The 26,564-nt window shown below is 41.3% G+C and overlaps 2 protein-coding genes across 5 annotated transcripts; one reads left to right on the top strand and one right to left on the bottom strand.

Annotated features, from left to right (window-relative positions):
• Positions 1–1,749: 1,749 nt before the first annotated feature.
• nudt18 (nudix (nucleoside diphosphate linked moiety X)-type motif 18) lies at positions 1,750–11,140 on the top strand. Of its 2 annotated transcripts, XM_064974317.1 has the most exons (4): positions 1,750–1,927; positions 4,665–4,848; positions 9,040–9,253; positions 9,577–11,140. In XM_064974317.1, the coding sequence occupies exons 2-4, from the start codon at positions 4,699–4,701 to the stop codon at positions 10,176–10,178; spliced, it is 966 nt and encodes a 321-aa protein (XP_064830389.1). In that variant the 5' UTR covers positions 1,750–1,927; positions 4,665–4,698; the 3' UTR covers positions 10,179–11,140. The 2 variants fall into 2 exon arrangements, with proteins under 2 accessions (XP_064830389.1, XP_064830397.1); XM_064974325.1 differs by lacking the exon at positions 4,665–4,848.
• On the bottom strand, positions 10,906–26,178 carry fhip2b (FHF complex subunit HOOK interacting protein 2B). Of its 3 annotated transcripts, none has more exons than XM_064974288.1 (17): positions 26,011–26,178; positions 24,997–25,075; positions 24,633–24,802; positions 24,441–24,545; positions 22,996–23,115; positions 22,527–22,742; positions 22,218–22,414; positions 17,885–18,026; positions 17,700–17,776; positions 16,424–16,616; positions 16,035–16,207; positions 15,638–15,778; positions 15,326–15,416; positions 15,065–15,208; positions 14,682–14,822; positions 14,480–14,580; positions 10,906–11,897 (listed from the first exon to the last, which is right to left on the bottom strand). In XM_064974288.1, exons 1-17 carry the CDS (start codon positions 26,104–26,106, stop codon positions 11,771–11,773), a joined length of 2,313 nt encoding a protein of 770 aa, XP_064830360.1. In that variant the 5' UTR covers positions 26,107–26,178; the 3' UTR covers positions 10,906–11,770. The 3 variants fall into 3 exon arrangements, with proteins under 3 accessions (XP_064830360.1, XP_064830367.1, XP_064830375.1); XM_064974295.1 differs by having other exon boundaries at positions 17,885–18,002; XM_064974303.1 differs by lacking the exon at positions 15,065–15,208.
• Between the last annotated feature and the right edge of the window lie 386 nt (positions 26,179–26,564).

Here is a 26,564-nt window from a genome sequence, read left to right as displayed (position 1 = left end):
TGTAAAGTTTGGTGGATGAGGAATAATGGTCTGGGGCTGTTTTTATGGTTCAGGCTAGGGCCCTTAATTCCAGTGAAGGGAAATCTTAATGCTACAACATACAATGACACTCTAGACGATTCTGTGCTTCCAACATTGTGGCAACAGTTTGGGGAAGGCCCTCTCCTGTTTCAGCATGACAATGCCCTCTCCTGTTTCAACATGACAATGCCCCTGTGCACAAAGCGGTGTCCATACAGAAATGGTTTGTCGAGATCGGTGTGGAAAAACTTGTCTGGCCTTCAGAGACCTGACCTCAACCCCATCAAACACCTTTGGAATGAATTGGAATGCCAACTGCGAGCCAGGCCTAATCGCCCAATATCAGTGCCGACCCTACTAATGTTCTTGTGGCTGAATGGAAGCAAGTCCCTGCAGAAATGTTCCCACATCTAGTGGAAATCCTTCCCAGAAGAGTAGAGCCTTTCTCCTATAGAGCTAAATTTTTATAGAATGGTCTGCCTATCCACGTTAGAGACGCAGACTCGGTCCACAAATGCGCTGGCTTGGCTACCTAGAACTTTTCATTCCACATTATTGATGGAAATGATATTTTTAATTACAGGTGCATACTAGATGATGCACCCTGCATAAAGCAAGCTCAGCCCTATTTGTTCTATTGTCCAATTGCAGTTGTTGTGCAACCCCCTGCTCTTTTAGTCTCAAATTCATTCAACAATTACAAGATTGCTTTAGTTCGACAGGTCTTTCATCTGCCCTCGGGTTTCAAGTTGGAAAAACTCATAGCCCACTGAGTGTTTTACAATGTTATGGTTGGAAAACTGTCCAATAGAGACCTTTCACTATTTACAGGAGTTCAGCGATCCATACATCGGAACCAGCATCATGCCACTGAGGCTGAACAAGAATTGTTCCACTGCACCAGGTTACAGAGGGATGACACATTCACTCGAAATCTAGACTGAGTACACTTTTACAGTCATTCCATGTTTGCTTCATGCATTATCATCCTGTAAAATAAAGTTAATTTTGTACATGCTCCTGGTTTTCTTTACATTTACATTAGTAAATGTTGCATTACATTGACATTTTTTGTTGACTTATTCTTATCTCTTTTGGTTTTGTTGGTGATACTTTCTGTAGTCCGATCTTTTTGGGCCAGACTATGATCTACTATTACTGTTTAGGGTATTTCATGTACATGCATTGCCTAAATTAGTGCTGAAGAAAAATGGGTGGTACAGTAGTAGCTAGCTACAATGCATGGATGACTCACAGTATTGCTATACTATGTAAACAGAGGAACTCCCAAGAAAGAAAAATGGTTAACTCTTCAGTGGGGTACGGAAATGTTCAGCCTTAAATACATTTGTTTAGCTAGCCAATTTCGAGTTTTGTTCGGCTTTCTATGGGCCGAACAATGCTAAATAACGTTAGCTATGCTAACTAACATTAGTTTCTACTTGGTAGCCACAAGATTGTAACGTTTCACAGGTTACAGTTGTCTAATATGTTACTCGTTTTAGCGTAGACGGGTTGTTATAACGTTTTGAAATGTGTGTGATGATTTATGCGCACTATGCATGATGTTAACCGCAAACGATGTCGGAACTCCAAACGTCTGTGCTTGTTAGCTACTGTGTGAGTTATCCCGGAAGAGCTTGCTGGAAAAGTGCTGGGGCGGTCCTTTGTAAAAAACAATAGGTCATGATTCGTTCAAATCGAAACCGGGATATCCAACCAGTGTAGAGTGCCGCCTTGAAGTCTGAGGCACAGACTCAATATTAGCGTTTCTTGCAACACATCAAAGCCTCTCAACTAGTCAAGGACGTAAAGAGGCCGATGTTAGTAAGATTAGCTGAGCTCACCTGTCAAGTAAACACGCCAGCCGAGTCCGACGGTCAAAGTTGATGTCACTTCAGTGAAGGTAATTGGTATAAATACCACCAAATGTAATTTCTAATTGTTACTTTGGTAATGTCGAGACGTTAATTTGCACACCCATTCAACAGCGACATCAAAACAATGCTGAATGGCTGTCCTAATTACAGTAGCGCACCTACGATATGTTTTTAAATATACCAGATAGGTACAATGTAGTGTTTTATAGGGGCATCCATAGTAATACGGCGCACCTGGAGAAATCAGGGTCACGTAACTTGCTCAAGCCGACAGTTTTGACCTTGTCACACGTGTATTCGAACCAGTGAACTTTAATTAGGATACTGGCCCTCTGCGACAGGCTGGCTACTTGCCGCCGGAAAAGCGGTACTTGCATGCGAAATTTTAGACACTGAATATTAATTAACATGTCATTGACAAATATTTCCTTGTACAGATATTGCCAAAGGGTAAAATCTACTAAACTTAGTCCACTCTGTTAGTAACCGATTATAGTTTTGGAAACGGAACTGTTGAGATCAAATGTTTCGTCGATGAGAAAATTCGCAGAATTTCGGCCAAAATCCATCTTCTCCTTTCCCACTGCCGGTCACTGGGCTTCCTCTTACCACCATATTTGGTAGTGAGTGGAAATGCCAACCGGATGCTTCACATTTATACATCCAGTGAAATGTCTCATTATAAACTGGGTGGTTCGAGCCCTGACTGCTGATTGGCCGAGAGCCGTGGTATACCACGGGTATGACAAAACATTTATTTTTACTACTCTAATTACGTTGGTAACCAGTTTATATTAGCAATAAAGCATCTTGGGATTTTGTGATATGGCCAATATACCACAGTTAAGGGCTGTATCTGTTGTGCGTAAGAACAGCCCTTTAGCCGTGATATATTGGCCATATATCAAACCCCCAAGGATGCCTTATTGCTTAATTGTTTGCATATCCCCTCGTTGATTATCTCTTTCAGTCTATGGAAAATAATGAACTACATGGAAAGTGCGTTCTAAGACCCGCTGGCGGAGTGGAACTGACCTTCCATGGAGTTGCATTATTTTCCAGAGTACACATAGAGCCCCGAGTTGATTATACCCTTTAATACCATGGCTGTAATTTAACACATTTGACAGTAGAAATGTGTTCAACATCCACTGAAGTACATAGCAAGTTTACTAGATGGCTAAAGTAGTCCCCATGGTAACCAAACAGACTTGCTAGTTGAGCTAACCAATCGATCAGTCCAAGCTTGCCAATGACAATCAAATTCGACAATGCCAATAATGTTTTCAATTAGACTTTTTCAAACGCCGCTCAAACATAGAACATTAAGAATTAACTCTAGCCATTGAAGTATACAAATATAGCGTGTGTTATAGGATGTTATACCATGGTATTGTTGAATACTCATTTCTTATTGGCTTGAAGGGCATTCTAGAGCGTGCATTATTTCCCTATAACGCATGGTATATCGGCACAGCAGAATTCAATGGCTATAGTTCATTCTTACATTTCGTTTGAGCTGCTTTTTAAAGCAAACGTCTAATTGAAAACATCGGTATTGTTGAATTAGATGTTCATAATAGCAAGCTAGGACTGATGGTTTGGTTAGCCCAACTAGCAAGTGTTTGGTTACCATGGCTACTACTGTAGCTATCTATTTAATTTGCCAGCTACTGCAGTGGATGTTGAACAGATTTCTAGCAGCAAATGTGTTTATCACTTTTATTCTATGGCTATAATTTATCAACAAGGGGCTATGCATTCTATGGAAAATAATGAACAATGTGGAAGGTGTGTACCACAAAGTGCTAGCTGATGTCAAATTTATTTCAACTCCTAATATTGAGCAAATTACTCATTGGAGCCAATTACTCACCGGAGCATCTGACATAAGCTTTGAAAAAGCACCCGCCGGTAGGCTATCAGTGTAGCAAGTGCTGCTGGTAAGCTTACTTTACTTGGGCATGGTTTATAGATAGGGTCATGCCTCATTCATTAAACATTAGCTTACATTCTGTATCATGACTCTTTCTGCCAACTGACACACACCTGTCACCAACCTAAACAAATGTACCTTTTTTTCTTGAGCTTGCTGAGTATACACCTGATCTTTCCATGAGACTGACCAGGTGAAAGCTATGATCCCTTTTTGATGTCACTCATGAAATCCACTTCAAATCAGTGTAGATGAACGGGAGGACAGGTAAAAAAAAATAGAGACAATTGAGAATGTGGGTCATTGAGAATGGGGCAAGGAAAAATATTTAGTGCCTTTGAACGGGGTAGGGTAGTAGGTGCACGGTTTGAGTGTCGAACTAACACTGCTGGGTTAAGTTTCCATTGTATCATGAATGGTCCACCACCCAAAGGAAATCCAGCCACCTTGACAACTGTGGGAAGCATTGGGGTCAACATGGGCCAGCATCCCTGTGAAATGCTTGACACCTTGTAGAGTCCATTCCCCAGTGAATTGAGGCTGTTCTGAGAGCAAAAGGGGGTGGGGGGGTGCACAACTCAATATTATGGTGTTCCTTATGTTTGGTATACTCAGTGTATGTCCTAATGTTACAATAATTCAGTGAAAAGCATTGGCTGACACACCCAAAAATGTTTGGAGGTATTGATTAACAGAAGATTAACTGAAAATAAATGCTCCAAAAATGTTATGAATAAACCAACATTTTGAAACGGTGATTGAGATGTACCCATTAAATTGTTGGGAGCATAGATGGGATGTGCAACTTTCTATGCATCTCTTTGCAGGGGCAAGGCTTGTCCTGTGGGGTCACCTGCAGTTATGAATGTGAACAATGATGTGGAAAAGCTTTTAAATGGTGAAGGACTAGAAGTGAACGACGAGTTCGATTCGGCACCCGCAGAGGTCCAAGCAGTTGCCTTGAGGAAAACGATAACCTACATCGTCAGCGCTGTCATCTTCAATGAAAAGGTAGTGCGCAATGAACTAAGGATAAGGGATTAATTCACCAAGCTAAAGAGCTAAGTTAGTTAATTAGGTCACTTACTAACCTGACACGTTACTATTCTATCATGCAGAAGTCCACATGGCCTAAGGACATTAGACTTCTGTGGCCTTTGTCTAAAATAAATGTACAGATGGAATTGATACCCCTTGACTTTAACAACAAAATGTGTTTAGCTTGAATTCAAAATAGATTTCTCACCCATCTACACACAATACCCCAGAATGACAGTGAAAACATGTTTAGAAATTAACACAGAATGAAATACAGAAATAATTGACATAAGTTTTGATGTGTTCACGCCCCTTTGCTATGAAACTCAAAATTGAGCTCAGGTGCATCCATATTCCTTTAATCCTTGATGTCACACCAAACTGAGTCTACCTGTGCCAATTCAATTGTTTGGACATGACTTAGAAAGACACACCTGTCTATATAAAGTCCCACAGTGCACATCAGAGCAGAAACTATACCATGAAGTCCAAGGAATTGTCCATAGATCTGAGAGAATTGTGATCAGGCATATCTGGGGAAGGAAATGTTGTGTCTTTACTATCATTACATTTTAGACTTCGTTTTTATCAAAGATTCTCTATAATTAGTATTACGCGATCTAAATGATTAATCATGTAACTGAGTAACTAGGAAGTCGGGGCACCGAGGAAAATATTCAGATTACAAGGTTATAATTTCCCAATATAACCTTTCAGATATTTTCATATCTGATCAATAGTCTTCTGATGAATTATTTACATTACCTCACGTTAGTCTCATTCCAAACGTTGTAAATTGTTCACTGAGTCATCCATATATCAATTGTCTTAAATCATTTATTTATTAGTAATTCACAGAAATGCATAAACAGTAAATGTTTACAAGAAATGGTAGAAAGTGCCCTAGTGGGCTAAACCGGCATCGCGGCGTGATAGACAAAAGGGAAGTGGGGGTCGACTAAGAAGTCAGTTAATTATAACAATTGAAATGCTAACCCTTTATACCTGATCGCTCACTCACTCGAACAATTGCAATCAATGTATATATTTACGCTCAGTGTGTCGTCTTGATCTTTGTTGAAAAGTTAGTTTCTGTCCTCTCTCTCTGACGCGGTTAGAGTGGATTGTTCAGAGTGACATTAATTCATTTCGTTATAGAATGGATGTTTTGGCGGTTGTCGTTCTTCGTGTTCAATGATACCGAATTCCTAGCTGCAGACTAGTAATTAATATCAAAGACTTGTTCTTATTCTGTTGGTATCGATAGTCTAAGAGTTTAATCACGTGGTATGGTTAAAAGATTCAGCAATGGTCTGCAACCTTTGTCCCCTCGTAATGGATGAAAACATGGTCTGATTAGAATTTCTCAAAGTTGGTTGTATTCAGAATTGCAGAAAAGGGCTGTCCCAGGATGCTTGACACTAACTGGGCTCATGGGCGGTCCTCTGATTTAGTTAAACTCAAAAGGGAATTGGAGTTTCCTTCATTAGTCCAAAATCACATTACACAATTTTAAACAGTATCATACTCATTCATCTTATACAACAATTAGATGTAAACCTCATGAGAGGCTATTATATAAATAGTTATGGTAATGTGGCCACACAGTCTCCCATGAGCTTCCCCACGTTGTAACAAACGGACTAGTTCGTAGCCGGATTCTTCACCGATCTTTATTTTCTTAATTTTACCCCTTTTTCTCCCCAGTTGTTTTTTTTAGTAGCTACCATCTTGTCTCATCGCTACAACTCCCGTACGGGCTCAGTAGAGACCAAGGTTGAAAGTCATGCGTCCTCCGATACACAACCCAACCAAGCCGCACTGCTTCTTAACACAGCGCGCATTTTCAGTAGAAAGCTCCTGGTTCAAGAACAGAGTGGCTTGAATATTCCCGCAAGGCAGATGCTGTTATCCTCAGCTCCAATACTAATTTGGATAGAGCTTCACTCAAACTGGCTACTCAAGTTGGAAACATGCCAATGACAACACTAAAGGGCGGGGAAGCATACCTCTTTAAAAAGCATGTGAAATGCATGATTATGAGAAACATGAAGCGCAATGGAAAGAAATCCACTCCTGTGAATACTGAGCAGCTAATAAATTATTTCAGGGATTGTGGACCATGGGAGTTTATTGCAGTAAATGAGCATCCTTTGGGAAGGAGTTTGGATGCGATTGACTGAGGAGGAGGAAGCAGTAACTTTTGAGAAAAGGCAAGGAACTTGCAAAATCATTTAGCACAATTCCACATAATACAATACATCATGACCTTCAGAATGAAATCATAGCTCGCAAGATTGTCAGGAAATTGGTGAATTGTGGTATACATTGAAAGTAGATTGAACCAAAGATCCAACTGGATGTGATTAACATTTCTATTGTTATTCGATCTGTAGACGCAAATAGTGTGCGAGAGCGGTTGCTGCCAATGGCAACAAGCAAACGATTTATCACCTACTAACCTTGTTATCTCAGAGCTAACAAATGTTGGCCTCAGCATTAAATAGTCTAAGTCAATGCTACGACGGGGTTAGTGTGATGTCCGTGAAACTCGGGGTTGTGCAGAAAATATTGCAAGATCAATTGAATCACTTAATGCCAAAATGTGATAACTTTAAATCACCAACTGCATTTGAAATGGGGTGCACGCTAGGTCGACTGAGGCGGCAGAATGCATTTTTCAATGTGTGTAGCTCCCTGTACAAATTTATTTGGGAAACCCACGGCTGCTGCACAGCACACTGGGGAAAACTTAAGACTACTTGATCAGAGATGCTCTGGCCACCTCGGCACAGTGTCAGTAATTTTGAAATCAAGTGACCGTGAAATCAAGTAAACAGCTCTGTAAAATCGAGTCTACTCACGTATATGGCACAGATGTGAGACTTGAGGCCAAGGCTTATTGTAAGCAGCGATAGAGCCAAACTTTGAGTTTATTGCTAACATGACTTTCAATTCTGGGGCTCCATTTCTGAACACAGCAACTGAGCTGCATGTCGGTGTCAAACTTGTCCAAGTGCGTTGAAAAACTCCAGTGTGACAATGAATTTGAAAACCTTTGGGAGGCATGCCAGGAGGGCATGAGCACCTCCGCTCCAAGTAAACAACAGAGACTGATGAGAAACTCTGGAAGAGTATGTAGCTGAATGCAGTGGGTCAGCATGATTATGGAGACGATAGTGAGTGTAAACCTTTTTTTCAGTACTTTGGATGACGTGCTGGGGGAAATGTCATCACGATTTATTGAAGGAAATAGTCAACTGGTGGAAGATCTGTCCCATGGATCCTGAGACTTTTTGGATGTGAACAAGGTCAAGCCATTGTTGGATCTAACCAAAACTGAACCAGTGGAAGCAGAGTTTGTGGCTCGCACATTCTTGCAAATGGAAATCGCAACCACTGCCAGCCAGCAACTGGACGCTACAAACAGGCTGACCACACTACTCACGTGCGCAAGCGTTGCAAAATATATTTCGAAATCTGTTCAATTATTGCGCTCGTAAGCGTCTGTGTTGCCAAGGGCTAAAATAGAAATTGGTTCTATTTCTGACAGATCGCACTGCAAGTCCTGCCTCTCCCATCTCATTGGTTATAGCCACGTGGGTGACTGAGATGAACGATTTCAGTGGCGGTATTGCACCTAATTTATGAAAAGTTGCCAATCACAATATAAAGTCAAGAGAAGAAAAGGCCTGGAAGGAAGAGAGATGTCTAGAAACCATTTTATGTGTGGATTAATTGTCAGAGTAGAGGACTATGTGCATTTCAGGTAAAATAACAACAATGTTTATCCCAGGGCAAATTAGCTAGCTAAATTGCCATACATGCTTTTTGACTTGTCCCCAAATTAATATAATTGGTTGAGTTTGTTTTGATATTTTAACCTGCGTGTCATGATCGTGTTTGGTGTGGGGGGGGACAAAATGCACGATGCCGCACAGATAAATGTTTGTACATTTGAACAGAAGTAGAACCAATCTACCTTGTTTTATTAGAGCTCCCCATGGATTTAACATGCCCCCTCAGGAATGTCATTCTGGAGTAAGGTCTGCAAGGGGTATGAATAGTTCCTGGTACTGTTTTAAAATGATTCTTTTTTTTTAAAGACATCTCATTACACTTCATCAAAGTGCATCCTATTGTGTGTGTCACCTGTATTTGCAGAATGAGGTGCTCATGGTGCAGGAGGCCAAGGAGAATTGCTACAAACAGTGGTACCTTCCAGCTGGCCGTATGGAAGAGGGAGAGAGCATTGTGGAGGCCATGAGAAGGGAAGTGAAGGAAGAGGCTGGATTCGACTGCAAACCTATTACCCTGGTTCTGGTCCAAGAACAGGGGCCGCAGTGGATCCGATTCGTTTTCTTGGCGGAGATTACAGGTAAAAGTTTATCCATGTATTTCAGCTTTTCATACAAATAGCAGGCTTAGTTATGCTCAGCTTATATTCTTCAAGAATAAGTGGGTGGGTATATACACACACCTTTCAGCCACACCTGTTGCAGGTGTATAAAACCAAGCACACAGCCATGCAATCTCCCTAGCCAAACATTGGCAGAATGGCCTTACTGAAGAGCTCAGTGACTTTCAACGTGACTTCCAACAAGTCAATTTGTCAAGTTTTGAACTTCTTGTATTCCTCAGGAGTCGGCAGCATTGATTAGTTACTTTTCACTGCTGTTCCTGCATATTTTCCTCCCTTAGGAGGCTCCCTGAAGACGATGGCAGAGGCTGATGCAGAGTCTCTCCAGGCTCAGTGGTGGGACCAAGACTCCCCACTCACCTTGAGGGGTCGTGACATCCTCAGACTCATCGATACCGCCCTGAAATACAGAAAGAAGCCCTGGCATCCTGTGGCTCACCCTATAGACATGTGCTGCCATGTTGTTGTACAGCGACTTCTCCTCACTTTCAGCAGCTCTGATGGGGTGCTTTGGCTCCTTTTAGGCAACATTAAGGACCTGCACCTCCCTGTGGCCGTATCTGTGAAAACCCACACAGTCACATGGGCGGCCAACACATTGGTACAAGAGGCCATGCCCTCCTCCTACTACGACCTCAACGTCAACACAAGGGGAATCCTGGGACTACAGCACAATGGAAGGGTCACTGGGAAGACAGATGGACTCTGCTTCAACACGGTGGTGTCTTTGGAACACACTGGGGAGGGGCCACACACCAGTCAACCACCACTGATTGAGAGCCCTCGTTTTCAGTGGTACAAAGTGGAGAATCCTCAGCTAAGAGACAAGATTCAACAGAGAATAACTACTGGGTCCTTCCTTCCAGTGCATAGTCTCTACTAAGGTGGTGGTGAAATGACTTTCCAAAAACAATACACTATTTACTTGAAGATGATTTTGGGAATACGTGGGGCAAGTACCTGTCTATGAGCGGCCAAAAGACATATGTACCTTTGAGAGCAGACATTACAACGTTTATCAATTTGTACATCAATTGTCATTTAGAAAACACTAATCCAGAGCGACTGACCACATTTGGACTTTTTCGTACTAGTCCCCCATGGAAATCACCCCACAACCCTGGCGTTGCAACAGCCACACCATTCCGAAAACTGCTGGAAAAGATTGCAAAAAAAAATTCAGAAATAATTTGTGAAAAATGGACTGCAATACAGAATAGGGTCTATAACCTTTTGATCAAACGTTCAATCAAGTCTGCTATTATTCAAAAAAGACATTCAGCTACCGATCATGATCATGAGCTTAATATGATCCATTTTAGATAAGCCACATGAAATCTAATACCCATGGCAGAAAAATCAAATTACTGTTATGACAGGTTGACTCAGCAATATGATGTTGTGGCTTCTGACAGAGTACGATGCAAAAATAATCTCTTCAGCTATCACATTGTAGGAGAGGGACGCAAACTTCAATGCAGATACTCTCAGCATTATTTGTTTGTACTGCTGCTCATGTCGCTGAGTATTTAAAATTCAAGCTAAATACTTTGAGGCTCATCTCAATTGTTAAGTTGCATGATCATACTTTACAAAGGATTGTACAGAGATTGATGTTTAAAACAATGTATTAAGACCGATGTGTTGTGACCCTGGTCCACATAAGACACCAGACATCACCTCAACACAGAAATAACATGTGAGAAAAGGCAAGCACAGGTTAGTGTTTTTTGTCGTGAATCTTGTTCTGGAAGCAACTCCAGAGTGGTTGCTAGCTGGCACAGCCACAAAGTACAAATCTTTTAAACCTAACCTTGTATTAAAACATTTGCTTTTTGGTATTAATTTATTTAGACTTTGTACCTGGCCCATCTAGCGGAAACCGCTCAGTTCTGCCTCCAGGATGGACTCATCGCCATGCAAACAAAGTATCAATAGTTAAACTGGATGACGCACAGTTTTTAGGTTGTTCCAACCAGTCTCACAGCCCAGATGATCATGTATCAAGCTTCATTAGAAGTGCTGACCCAGGATCAGTTTAGTCCATAATGAACATGATCCTACATAAGCACTATGAATACCAGCTCAATCCTCATTCTAATACATGTTTTAATATCTCAGGAACCAGGGATAGCCTACAGCAATCTTATATACGCAACTGTTACAAAGACAAGATGGAACGCAACCTTTTACATTGATTTGATTGACTGCATACATTACTTCCAGGTGTGATAATTTGCTTAAGATAGTCATTTAACATAAGCTAAACTCAAAGCAAAACATTTACAATAAACCTAAAAATGGAGATGAATCTTACACATTTGCTATTCTCTTAAGTACCAATGCTTCATCTTTGGAGAACAATTAATGCCCTTGTACCTCCGGTCATCTATGGCTTTGTTTACTCGTGCAACCAACAGAAGTAAGCAGCTGTGACTGGTGTCGTCCATCTGACTGAGTGTTCTGTTCAAGGATTCACAAGGTGTCTGTGTTCTGCAAGTTTGTGTTGTTGGGAGGAAGTTTGACAAAGGCAATGGCTGCCAGCTCCTTACAAAACTCCTCCAGGATGATCACTCCCTTAAGCAGGGGCATGTGATCCACTCTGGGGAGGCAAGATCCACACAAAATCATTGTCATTTCCTCAGTCTGCTTCTCAGGAGGGTGGTTTTTGTTATTAGGAATAACAAAAACATGTATTGGTGTAGTGGCCGGCCAACGCACATGAATGGCATTTACACCTTTTTTATATTGCACAAGTGTTTTACGCACATATTGCATTGAAAATAACTTAATTCAGCGTGCATGGTGATCAGGTTAACCACTACATCACATTCAGAACGCACACACACTTACCAAATAATTAATTTCAACTAATTTATACAGTCTGTATTCAGACCCCTTTTCCACATTGTTACATTATTCTTATTCTAAAATTGATTTTTTTAAGCGAAAAAAAGGTCCTCAATCTACACACAGCGAAAACAGGTTTAGACATTTGTAAATGTACTAAAAATAAAACTTATTCAGACCCTTTATGAGACTCAATTGAGCTCAAGTGCTCCGAGACAGGAATATGTTGAGGTACAGATCTGGGGAAGGGTACCAGAAACAAATTGTCTGCAGCATTGAAGGTCCCCAAGAACACAGCTGCCTCCATTCTTAACCTCTTGAAACTCTGGGGGCAGTATTTCATTTTTGGATGAAAAACGTTCCTGTTTTAAAACAAGATATTTTGTCATGAAAAGATGCTCGACTATGCATATAGGGAAAGACAGCTTTGGAAAGAAAAACAGACGTTTCCAAAACGGCAAAGATATCTGTGTGTGCCACAGAACTGATGCTACAGGAGAAACCAAGATGAAATTTCAAACAGGAAATGCCCCAGATTTTGAATGCGCTGTGTTCCAATGTCTCCTTATATGGCTGTGAATGCGCCAGGAATGAGCCTACACTTTCTGTCATTTCCCCAAGGTGTCTGCAGCATTGTGACGTATGTAGGCATATCATTGGAAGATTGACAAGAGACTACATTTACCAGGTGTCCTCCGTCGAAATTATTGCGTAATCTCCAGCTGCATGCACGTTTCCATTTGGTTCAGAAGAGAAAGTCAACTGCCACGAATGATTTATCATCGAATAGATATGTGAAAAACACCTTGAGGATTGATTCTAAACAATGTTTGCCATGTTTGTTGATATTATGGAGTTAATTTGGAAAAGTTTGGCGTTGTAATGACTTGAATGTGGTTTTCTTAGCCAAACGTGATGAACAAAACGGAGCGATTTCTCCTACACAAATAATATTTTTGGAAAAACTGAACATTTGCTATCTAACAGAGTCTCCTCATTGAAAACATCCAAAGTTCTTCAAAGGTAAATTATTTTATTTGAATGCTTTTCTTGTTTTTGTGAAAATGTTGCCTGCTGAATGCTAGGCTAGCTATCAATACTCTTACACAAATGCTTGTGTAGCTATGGTTAAAGCATATTTAGAAAATCTGAGATGACAGTGTTGTTAACAAAAGGCTAAGCATGTGAGCCAATATATTTACTTCATTTGAGATTGTCATGAATAGTTAACGTTGCGTTATGGTAATGAACTTGAGGCTATAATTACGCTCCCGGGTACGGGATTGCTCGTCGCAAGAGGTTAAATGGAAGAAGTTTGGAACCACCAAGACTCTGGCCAGCCCAGCCTAACTGAGCAATTGGGAGAAGGGCCTTGGTCAGGGAGGTGACCAAGAACTCGGTTGTAACTGACAGAGGACAGAGTTCCTCTGGAGATGGGAGAACCTTCCAGAAGGACAAGCATCTCTGCAGCACTCCACCAATCAGGCTTTTATGGTAGAGGCGTCAGACAGAAGCCACGCCTCAGTAAAAAGGCGCATGACAGCCTTTAGAGTTCGCCAAAAGACACTTAAAGGACTGACGATGAGAAACAAGATTATCTGGCCTGAATGCCAATCGTCACATTTGGAAGAAACCAGGCACTGCTTATCACCTGGCCAATACCATCCCCACGGTGAAGTATGATGGTGGCAGCATCATGCTGTGTGGATGTATTTCAGCAGCAGGGACTAGTAGACTAGTCAGGATAGAGGGAAAGATGAACGGAGCAAAGTAGAGATCCTTGATGAAAACCTGCTCCAGTGTTCTCAGAAGGGGGTGAACGTTCACCTTCAAACAGGACAACGACCCTAAGCACAGAAAAGACAACGCAGGAGTAGCTTCGAGACAAGTCTCTGAATGTCCTTGGGTGGCACAGTCAAAGTCCGGACTTGAACCTGATTGAACATCTCTGGACAGACCTGAAAATAGCTGTGTAGCAACACTCCCCATCCAACCTGACAGAGCTTGAGGATCTACTTTGAAAAATGGGAGAAACTCCCCAAATACAGGTGTGCCAAGCTTGTAGCGTCATACCCAAGAAGACTCGAGGCTGTAATCGCTGCTTCAACAAAGTACTGAGTAAAGGGTCTGAATTACTTACGTAAAATGTAATCAGTTTTTATAAATTAGCAAAAAAGGTATAAAAAAACAGTTTTTGCTTTGTCATTATGGGTAGTGTGTAGATGAAGGAAAAACATTTAATTTTAGAATAATGCTGTAATGTAACAAAATGTGGAAAAAGTTAAGGTGTCTGAATACTTAACAAATGCACTTTGTTTCTCTATGGGCACTTACCCAGACTCCCCATCCAGGCCCATCAGCTGCCTTCGGACATGCACAAGCTTCTCTGTGAAGTTTGGGATCACCTCGATCCTCTGCATCAGTTCTCCTATCACCTGTCAAACCAGGGGAAACATAATTAGGAATGTATTTGTGAAAACTATAGCTCTGTAAAACCTCAAAGACAAGGAAGGAGGTGAGTGTAGTGGTCACCCACCCTGATGAGCACAGAGAACAGGGAGCGGGCTCCAGGGGCCAGGATGATGTAGGGGTCCAGCAGGTACTCATGGAGGTGGGGGTGAGGGAACACGGCCAGCCTGGACAACACAGATGTCACCTGGAGATTCAGCTCATAGGGCTAAGAGAGAGAGAGAGAGAGAGACACACACACACATCACAAGTGAGGGGATGTTTGTGACTAAACACAGCACTCATGGTGGTCACTAATGTATTATGATGACTATGCAATAATTGTACCATATACAAAACACAGTTGTACTGAAAGTGCGCCATCTTGAGAGCTTGAATGCAGACATGCAAAACATTTTGGGATAGTATCAACAGTGGACCAATGAACAAAATAAATCCCTTGAAGGCTACCTGCTCAAGGATCCGGCCTATTCTGTCAAACAGAACTTTGAGGAAGTGGCCTTCGAAAAAGTCAGAACTGGATATAGACAACTCGGTTGGTTTGCGGGACTCCGGCCAATCCCAATTGAGCAAGAATGCAGTGCACTCTTTAAACTAGATGTAAAAAAAAAAAAAAAAAAATCTGATGTTTTGCGTTAGATCTGAGACCTCAATTTATGCAATTATGCTACTCGTGGTAATGACTTTCACTACTTGATGTTCTCCGCTCACCTGCTCATGAGCATCATGGACATAAGTTTCATATCGGGCACCTTGGACATGTTGAGAGGTTTTTGCTTCTTGAGGGACCAAACACAGAAAACTGCAAAACAAAACGACAGTGTTAAGTTTAAAAACTGTAAAGTGAGTTATAGCTGCTAAAATACAACAAGTAGTTCCTTCATGAGAGATGTCTGATCAGTTTTCTTTATGACCCAAATGAGGGGATGAATGTTGTGCCTAGACTCAATTAACCACCAGTAATAAAATTAACTGCATAGAGAAATGTATCTGTGTTCGATTTCATTCTGTGTTTAAAGGCACCTGTTTACAATGTCCAATGCTTGAGTTTGCCCACTGCAGCGATGTTCTCTGATGAGCTGTGGTCGATGCATTAGATGCTCTGAGCTGTTGAATTCATCCTCGCCGTACATGTCAGTGAAGAAAGGGTCCTCCTCTAGTTCTCTGTTCAGGTACAGGGTGAACACAAAAAGATATGGATAGTATAGAAGCCATGCCTGAGTGGTATTGATGACTGTATACTCCATTTGGTCTGTCATTAACTATTCATAGTCATGATGAGCTAGTCATAGTCATGGTTAACTATGCAATTAACACAATTGCAATGTTACAATGGCTCCTAACAACCTTGATTTTTTATTAGCCCCTACAGAGAGGTCATCTGTCCATTGGAGCTCTACCTCTGGATGAGTTAACTCACTCATTCTCCTCCACGGGATCAGTGTCAGTGAAATGCCTGCAATCATCCCCTCCCCCGAGAGTGCGTGTCACATAGCAGCGGTTCTCCAGATTCCTCAGGACCAGGTTGAAGAGAATGTCCCTGTGAGGCTTCTGTAGGAGCTCTTCAAACAGGAGCAGAGTAGTGATACTGATCTAGGAGGCAGAGAGAAAGTACAGCACATGTCACCAGCAGAAACCAGAAATAACGCTGGTACTTCCTTAGTGTTGTATGCCAAACAAAGAATAAGGGAATAAAAATAGCTTAACTATATTCATAGTAGCAACATGAGAGATGTGAACTCCAGTTGTCTCGTCTTTAGTCATGTTCAGCCTTTACTGAGGGCTACAGTAGCAGCACCTTCGGTTTACCTCATCGGAGATGTGGTCACAGTGCTCTATAAGTTGATAACGCAGCACATGACTCTCTGTGTCCAAGCGCTGCTCACTCTGTGTTTGTCTGCCTAGGAGGAACGAGACCAGCTCTTCCACCATGGCAGGGGATTGGATGTGACGCACCGAGCAGCACAGCAGCGCAGTGTTCACCAGCACGCCCATCTCAGACCTAAAACACAAACCACTGTTTAATAATAGTCCATATGTCCCAGGTACAGTGCTTTCGGAAAGTATTCAGACCCATGGACTTTTTCCACATTTTGTTACAGCCTTCTAAAATGGAAGAAATCTTTTTCCCCATCAATCGTCATACAATAAAAAAACAGAAATACCTTATTGACATAAGTATTCAGACCCGTTGCTATGAGACTCGAAATTGAGCTCAAGTGCATCCTGTTTCCATTGAACATCCCTGAGATTTTTCTACAACTTCATTGAGTCCACCTGTGGTAAATTCAATTGATTGGACATGATTTGGAAAGGCACACCTATCTATATATGGTCCCACAGTTGTCACTACATGTCAGAGCAAAAAACAAGCCATGAAATCGAAGGAATTGTCCATAGAGCTCTGAGACAGGATTGTGTCAAGGCACAGATCTGTGGAAGGGTACAAAATAAATTCTACCGCATTGAAGGTCCCCAAAACCAGTGGCCTCCATTCTTAAATGGAATAAGTTTGAAACCACCAAGACAGATCCTAGAGCTGGCCGCCCGGCCAAACTGAGCAATCGGGGGAGCAGGGCCTTGGCCGATGGTCACTCATGACAGTGCTCCAGATTTCCTCTGGAGGTGTGAGAAATTTCCAGAAGGACAACCATCTCTGCAGCACTCCACCAATCAGGCCTTTATGGTAGAGTGGACAGACAGAAGACACACTTCAGTAAAAGGCACATGCCAGCCCGCTTGGAGTTTGCCAAAAGGCACCTAAAGACTCTCAGACCATGAGAAACAAGATTATCTGGTCTGATGAAACCAAGATTGAACAAAGTACTGAGTAAAGGGTCTCGATAGTTATGTCAATGTGATGTTTTTATTATAATAATTTGAGAAAAAAAATAAAAAAAATACATTTGATTTGTCATTATGGGGTATTGTGTGTAGATTGATGAGAAAAAAAAATATGTAATCCATTTTAGAATATGGTTGTAATGTAACAAAATGTGGAAAACGTGAAAGGGTCTGAATACTTTCCGAATGCATGTATATGTACAAAACCCCATTGGAGAAAATGTAAGTGGGGGTCACTTACATTTGGAGCAGCTCATGCTGTAGAACACCGACAAGCCAGCAATGGTGAATTTCTTTGGCTAATCTCACAGCGAGGCTCTACAAAAACAGCAAATATAATGCACTCGACATCCTCTCTTGGTGGAAACTTAATTAAATAGTCAAGTATTTCTGCTTTTTAATTATTATTATTATTTTATTTTTTACCTTTGGTGCCTCCCTCATCAGATGGTCAAGGAAGTCCAGCCAAGCGAAAAAGCTCTCCATGTGCTCACTACCAGGAAATGACTGGCTTTCCTGCATACCGCTCTGAGAGAATGGAACACTGCACAAGACATCAGGTCCATTACTAAATCAAAACAAGATGATAACTGTACAATTAAGGTTGTGGGGCTTGCTTTAGCTCTAAGTATTTTTGTGGTAATGGAAGAAGTTCAAAAGTTTTACTTTACGACTTTAAAACAAAGCAGTTATAGTCGATTTGTAAAATAATTGGTCTGATTACTTTGATAGACGATAATCAACCTTATTATTTTGGAGTGTGGGGCAGTTAGATCATAAAAATGTCTAAACTACAGTTGTTGCATTTGAAAACTGCAAGACAGGACAAAGTGATCTGTCAGATGGGAATAAAAGGCAGGATCAAGTGGACAACACTTAGGAAAGCAAAGCAACTGAATCATTCATTGTGAGTTTCAGATAAATAGATCCACGATTTACATTTGTAAAATGTGTAATGAAAATGACGTTTGATTTTAGAAAAATGAATCATTTATTAAATGATCATTAAACTGAGTGACTTGTTTATTTTAGCAGTTTGTTTGACCTGTTGGCTGTAATGAATTCTACAGCATGAATAATATGCGCACCTCTGGTGTCTCTGGAGACGTATTCTGAACAACAACTGTCTGTCCTATATGAGTGCAGGTAAAATAGATCATGCTACAGACAGTAAAAAAAATAAAAAATTACCACATTTAGAACTGCTAATTGATCACATGGTGCAAGATTTCATGTAATTAATTGATTATTGAACATTATGATGGACACAGCTTTGGAGAACCAAAACATAAACAGCCCATCTGCTCAACAAATTCAGGAACAAATAATTTGGGGTGCTGCAGTTCGAACGATAATGAACTTATCACCCATATGGTAGTCAAGCAATGCATTCCGAGTCATTCAAAATTTAGTCCGGTTGCGGTCAGAACTAGACCTTGTTTAAAATGTACCAAGAAATAATCTTATTTGTATTAGATGTCGACCGATTAAATCGGAATGTCCGATTAATTAGGGCCAATTTCAAGTTTTCATAACTAGTCCAACGCTCTAACCACCTGCCTCACGAGGAGTCCACCTGTTACGCGAATGCAGTAAGAAGCCAAGGTAAGTTGCTAGCTAGCATTAAACTTAATCAATCATAATCAATAGTTATAACTATACATGGTTGATGATATTACTACACTGCTCAAAAAAAATAAAGGGAACACTAAAATAACATCCTAGATCTGAATGAATGAAATATTCTTATTAAATACTTTTCTTTACATAGTTGAATGTGCTGACAACAAAATCACACAAAAATGATCAATGAAAATCAAATTTATCAACCCATGGAGGTCTGGATTTGGAGTCACACTCAAAATTAAAGTGGAAAACCACACTACAGGTTGATCCAACTTTGATGTAATGTCCTTAAAACAAGTCAAAATGAGGCTCAGTAGTGTGTGTGTGTGGCCTCCACGTGCCTGTATGACCTCCCTACAACGCCTGGGCATGCTCCTGATGGACAGTCTGTGGTGCAACGTGGCGTTGGTGGATTGGAGCAAGACATGATGTCCCAGATGTGCTCAATTGGATTCAGGTTTGGCGAACGGGCGGGCCAGTCCATAGCATCAATGCCTTCCTCTTGCAGAAACTGCTGACACACTCCAGCCACATGAGGTCTAGCATTGTCTTGCATTAGGAGGAACCCAGGGCCAACTGCACCAGCATATGGTCTCACAAGGGGTCTGAGGATCTCATCTCGGTACCTAATGGCAGTCAGGCTACCTCTGGCGAGCACATGGAGGTGTGCGGCCCCTCCAACATGGAGCTGTGCGGCCCCTCCAAAGAAATGCCACCCCACACCATGACTGACCCACCGCCAAACCGGTCATGCTGGAGGATGTTGCAGGCAGCAGAACGTTCTCCACGGCATCTCCAGACTGTCACATGTGCTCAGTGTGAACCTGCTTTCATCTCTGAAGAGCACAGGGGACCAGTGGCGAATTTGCCAATCTTGGTGTTCTATGGCAAATGCCAAACGTCCTGCACGGTGTTGGGCTGTAAGCACAACCCCCACCTGTGGACGTCGGGCCCTCATACCACCCTCATGGAGTCTGTTTCTGACCATTTGTGCAGACACATGCACATTTGTGGCCTGCTGGAGGTCATTTTGCAGGGCTCCTCCTTGCACAAAGGCAGAGGTAGCGGTCCTGCTGCTGGGTTGTTGCCCTCCTACGGCTTCCTCACATCTTCTGATGTACACTGGTAGCGCCTCCATGCTCTGGACACTATGCTGACAGACAGAGCAAACCTTCTTGCCACAGCTCGCATTGATGTGCCATCCTGGATGAGCTGCACTACCTGAGCCACTTGTGTGGGTTGTAGACTCCGTTTCATGCTACCACTAGAGTGAAAGCACCGCCAGCATTCAAAAGTGACCAAAACATCAGCCAGGAAGCATAGGAACTGAGAAGTGGTCTGTCGTCACCACCTGCAGAACCACTCCTTTATTGGGGGTGTCTTGCTAATTGTCTATAATTTCCACCTGTTGTCTCTTCCATTTGCACAACAGCATGGGAAATGTATTGTCAATCAGTGTTGCTTCCTAAGTGGACAGTTTGATTTCACAGAAGTGTGATTGACTTGGAGTTACATTGTGTTGTTTAAGTGTTCCCTTTATTTTTTTGAGCAGTGTAGTTTATCTAGCGTGTCCTGCGTTGCATATAATCAATTTGTAAGTCGCTCTGGATAAGAGCGTCTGCTAAATGACTTAAATGTAATGTAATCGATGCAGTGCGCATTTGCGAAAAAGGACTGTCGTTGCTCCAACGTGTACCTAACCATAAACAACAATGCCTTTCTTAAAATCATTACCGAGAACTATATATTTTTAAACCTGCATATTTAGCTAGAAGAAATCCAGGTTAGCAGGCAATATTAACCAGTTGAAATTGTGTCACTTCTCTTGCGTTCATTGCACGCAGAGTCAGGGTATATGCAACAGTTTGGGCCGTCTGGCTCATTGCTAACTAATTTGCTAGAATTTTACGTAATTATGACATAACATTGAAGGTTGTGCAATGTAACAGGAATATTTAGACTGATGGATGCCACCCGTTAGATAAAATATAGAACGGTCCCGTATTTCTTGTTTTCGAGATGATAGTTTCCAGATTCGACTATATTAATGACCTATGGCTCGCATTTCTGTGTGTTATTATGTTATAATTAAGTCTATGATTTGATAGAGCAGTCTGACTGAGCGATGGTAGGCACCAGCAGGCTCATAAGCATTTATTCAAACAGCACTATCGTGCGTTTTGCCAGCAGCTCTGCTGTTTATGACTTCAAGCCTATCAACTCCCGAGATTAGGCTGGTGTAACGCTGTGATGTGAAATGGCTAGTTAGCGGGGTGCGCGCTAATAGTGTTTCAAACATCACTCGCTCAAAAACTTGGAGTAGTTGTTCCCCTTGCTCTGCATGGGTAACGCTGCTTTGAGGGTGGCGGTTGTTGTTGTGTTCCTGGTTCGAGCCCAGGTAGGAGCGAGGAGACGTACAGAAGCTATACTGTTACACTGGCAATAGTAAAGTGCCTATAAGAACATCCAGTAGTCAAAGTTAAATGAAATACAAATTGTATAGAGAGAAATAGCCCTATAATAACTATAACCTAAAACTTCTTACATGGGAATATTGAAGACTCATGTTAAAAGGAACCAACAGCTTTCATATGTTCTCATGTTCTGAGCAAGGAACTTAAACGTTAGCTTTCTTACATGGCACATATTTCACTTTTACTTTCCTCTCCAACACTTTGTTTTTGCATTATTTAAATCAAATTGAACGTTTAATTATTTATTTTAGGCTAAATTGATTTTATGAATGTATTATATTAAGTTAAAATAAGTGTTCATTCAGTATTGTTGTAATTGTCATTATTACAAATAAAAACAAATTTAAAAACAATATTTTTATTTATTTATATATATATATATATTTTTTTTTCTTTATCGGCCATTTAATTGGTATCGGCTTTTTTTTGTCCTCCAATAAATCAGTATCGGCGTTGAAAAATCATAATTGGTCGACCTCTAATTTGTATGCCAAATGTACATTGTTTAATGCACACTTTTACAAGTTTCACAAATTACAGAGCCAATAAGCCCCTTGTGGTGAACTGAACGAGAGGCTTGTAGAATCATGAGTATTTTGTGCTTTCAGCACATTGTTCGCCAGTAAGGGCTCATGCATGCTCTGGGCCACTAAACTCACTTCCAGTGGGTCTGGGGGAAACTGTGGATGTCTGCAGGCTCCAGCGTAGCCGGGAGCTGGCTGAAGAGCTCACACAACCTCTCAGCTAGTAGCTGACACAGTGGGGTGCTTTCAGCCAGGCACACTGCAGTATCTTCCTTTGGTATGCTGACAAGGAGCAGCAAGCTCTCAAAGGCTTTCAGTGCAACTCTGCTTTTCTGAACAAGGAGACAAAGAAAAACGTGGCAAATTATTGATAGCGTGTTCATTTACAAGCCTCAAATTCATGAATTATGTATTGGTTTGTAAAATAGTCCTTGCTGAACACACCTGGCTTCTGCTCAAGTGGACCAAGACATGGATGAGGCCTGCATTGGCTGGGAAAATAGTTGAGGGAGAGTCAGTGGGTGAGTGCTGTTGAGGACTGGAGGTGGAGGCAGGGTTGGAAGCTGTGGGGTAATTGGAAGACACAGTTTCTCCACTTCTCTCTTTTTCTGTATCCTCAGAGGTAGAAATAGACCTCTTGGAGTGATTATCCTTTTTAATCTACATGACAAGTAAAACAGTGTTAAAAAAATAAATATATCAATCATACATTGCTATTACTTCAGATGATGCAATGAAATCAACTAGATCTAGTCAACTTCTGTCAAACTAATGACGTGATAAAGTACCACTACCACTACTTTTAATTTTCGAACTTCTACCATTAGTACTACTATTCAGTATGCCCCTTGCCTACACATGTTTAGTGCTTGAAAATGCACGACCAAATCAAAAAGGTTGAATTTTAAAGTACCTCTAAAATGTAGTTGAGAACATACGGATCTTGTTTCACCCTGGAGCAAACCACAAACATTAACTGAGCCTCCTCTTTCTCAGTCTGCGATCCCGGAAGACCACACAGACGAACCAGCTTCTGTTGAGAGCAATGTCAGGAATTTTGGGAGGACAATTTTACAGTTAAGGAAAGCACATTTAAAATATCACTTTATCTTGATAAAGAGAACGATAGATAATAGTATTTCACAGAATGCGGTGGTAGCCATGCTGGTTAAGTGTGCCTTGAAATCTAAATAAATCACTGCCAGTGTCACCACCGAAGCACCCCATCACACCACCTCCTCCATGATTCACGGTGGGAACCACATATCCAGAGATCATCCGTTCACCTACTCTGCGTCTCACAAAGACACGGTGGTTGGAACCAAAAATCTCAAATTTGGACTCATCACACCAAAGGACAGATTTCCACCTGTCTAATGTCCATTGCTTGTGCTTCTTGGCCCAAGCAAGTATCTCATTCTTATTGGAGTCCTTTAGTAGTGGTTTCTTTGCAGCAATTCAGCCATGAAGGCCTGATTCATGTAGTCTCCTTTGAACAGTTAATGTTGAGATGTGTCCGTTACTTGAACTCTGTGAAGCATTTATTTGGGCTGCAATTGCTGAGGCTGGTAACTCTAATGAACTTATCCTCTGCAGCAGAGGTAACTCCGGGTCTTCCTTTCCTGTGGCGGTCCTCATGAGAGCCAGTTTCATTATAGTGTTTGATGTTTTTGTGAAACGTTCAATGTTCTTGAAATCGCCTAGATTGACTGACCTTCATGTCTTAAAATAATGATGGACTGTCGTTTTTCTTTGCTTATTTGAGCCGTTCTTGTCATAATATGGTCTTGGTATTTTACCAAATAGGGCTATCTTCTGTATACCACCCCTACCTTGTCACAACAACTGATTGGCTCAAACTCTAAGGAGGAAAGAAATTCCACAAATGAACTTAACAAAGCACACCTGTTAATTGAATTGCATTCCAGGTGACTACCTCATGAAACTGGTTGAGTGAGAGAATGCCAAGAGAATTCAAAGCTGGCTACTTTGAAGAATTTCAAATAAAATATATTTTGATCTGTTTAACATTTCTTTTGGTTACTACATGATGTCTTCACTATTATTCTACAATGTAGAAAACAGTAAACATAAATAAAACTTTTGACTGGTACTGTATATAAATAAAGTATTTCTTTTTTTATACATAACCAAAAATGGCTAAAAACCTGTTTTCGCTTAATCATTATGGGGTATTGTCTGTAGATTGAAGGATTTTTTTTGTTTTGAATAAGACTAATGTAACAAAATGTGGAAAAATGGGTCTGAATAGTTCCTGAATGGACTGTATATGAAATTTCCAACAGCCATAGACAACAACATAGTGACAAACAATAACCAGAACAAATGACTCCTTACCTGGACTGGCCTATACACATTGAGGATGTGAAGCATTGGCTTTTGGATTTGTACCAGGATCTTGGAGAAGAACACCAGGACCTGCTGGTTCATTCCTGGGGGGTACTGGTAGGACGAAGAGATCAGTGTCGAAGAGAGGGTTATCAAAACGTACCACACATGACAACATTTCACCTGCTGTGTGTGTGGTACCTGTGCTTTGCCTAGGGTGCAGAGGGTCTCCAGCAGTTTGTGCTGTAGGAGGTACTCCATACAAGGGCCCATCTCCTCCTGCCCCTGTTGGGCCTCTTCGTAAACTAAGATATCCAGCATCTGCTTCAATCGCCATGGGATGTCTGTCTGCTTTACAGGCCTCGTTTGACCTGGAAAAGCATCACAGTTGAATGCACTCTCAACATAGGCCATTATGAACACATGCCGAATATGACAGCAGTATTAAAAGGAAATAGACCTACTGCCGACAAGTTAGTTCGCAATGTAACTCAGGCCAAGTTTGCTTGGTGGCACATCTGGGGTATTCAACATTTTCTTAATTTCAACAGTGTCTCAATCTCACCAGTAGTTTCAATGTAATAATTGGTTATCCCTTTCCAGTGGTCCACGAAAGAGTCCAATAAATTTACTGATGGCTCCCTCTAGAAAATAGAAGATTGGAAACATGAGATGATTCAGCTCAAAGAATGTGTGCCTAAATAATTATGTCCTATCCAGCACAAAACATATTCCATTGATCAGTTGCACTTCGTCCTGTCTTGTATGAGCTTGCCACTCTACCCATCCCCCAAGAAAGTTGCCCACTGATGGAATGTGGTATCATATGTCTGTGGAATTCCACTTGAGCAAATATGGAGTCAGGTCAGTCTTGTCCATAGAGAATGTTAGAGGTCTACAGTGGCCAAAAAGTTATAATAGCATGGCCAAAGCCAATGAGGGCTTCCACTATTTTAATGCCGTTAACTGGTTGTGACTTCCAACTTCATTGGCTGATCTCTCCTGGTGACTATGTTGGAGTCATGTCCAACCGGGTCATCAGGAGGGTTCAGCCAATCGTGAAGAAGAAAATTGCCTACTTGCTTTCACAGGCGCTATAATATCAGAGATACAAAGATGAGTAATCTATCTATCTCTATGGGATAGCTGGAAATCTTTATCAACAAACATTTCAGACGCCATGGCATATGTAGTTTTAAGGTAGCAAGTTAACGTTAGATACTTGCCGAATGATTAACACATATACACAACTTCATAATAACATTGGCATTATTCAAAAAGCATATTACACCAAATAAATTAATCTAGATAGCTTGCCACCATCTTGTTAACTAGTATTGACTACTTGGCTAGCTAGCTAACGCGTTGGATTAGACTGCAACTTGTTATTTGGCGCTTCATTTAACTAAATGTTAGGCCTGTAAATAGTTAACTATTAGCCGTTGCCTAACTTTATATGGGACAAAGTCAAAAGTAAAGTTAGCTGCTGCTAGCCAATTAGCTTGCATCATACAGTATCTATTCAGCAAGTTAAATCCAGGAAGTGGAGTACGAAAAGGGCTTGTCAACCAATACTTACGGTCTCCAACGCCTGTTGAAAGAGATGTGTCAGTTTACTGAACATATCCATTATTTTCGTCGAATTAATATTTTTTTTACAAAATATGGTAAACATTTTTCCGTTCGCAAGCTCCAAATACGATATTGCCACAGATAGAACAACTAGCCAGACGTTTCACCGGATGTATAAATGTGAGGCATCCGGTTGGCGTTTCCACTCACCACCAAATATGGTAATGAGAGGAAGCCCAGTGGCGGGCAGCGGGAGGAGATGGTTTCCTGCCGACATTCTGCTCATTTTCTCTCCAATAATATATTTGATCTCAGTACAGTTCTCTTCCCAAAACTAAAATCTGTTACGAACATTGTGGACACAACAGTTTTTTAGACTTTACCCTTTGCCAAAGTTTAAACATTTATGCATTGTTTAGAAGGAGTGCAAGGGCATTTCAGTGTGGGCGTTCCCTAACGGAAATATGCAAATACATACTATAAAACGCCAACAGGATCTCGCGAATGGCTCTGCTCACCTCCATGCTTGTTCTGCCCTCTATGATTAATTTGCTCCCATTG

Source organism: Oncorhynchus masou, chromosome 1 (assembly GCF_036934945.1).
Source record: "Oncorhynchus masou masou isolate Uvic2021 chromosome 1, UVic_Omas_1.1, whole genome shotgun sequence".
Classification (NCBI taxonomy): Eukaryota; Metazoa; Chordata; class Actinopteri; order Salmoniformes; family Salmonidae; genus Oncorhynchus; species Oncorhynchus masou.
Note: the sequence above shows the minus strand (reverse complement) of the source record. Positions and strands in the feature narration are given on the sequence as shown.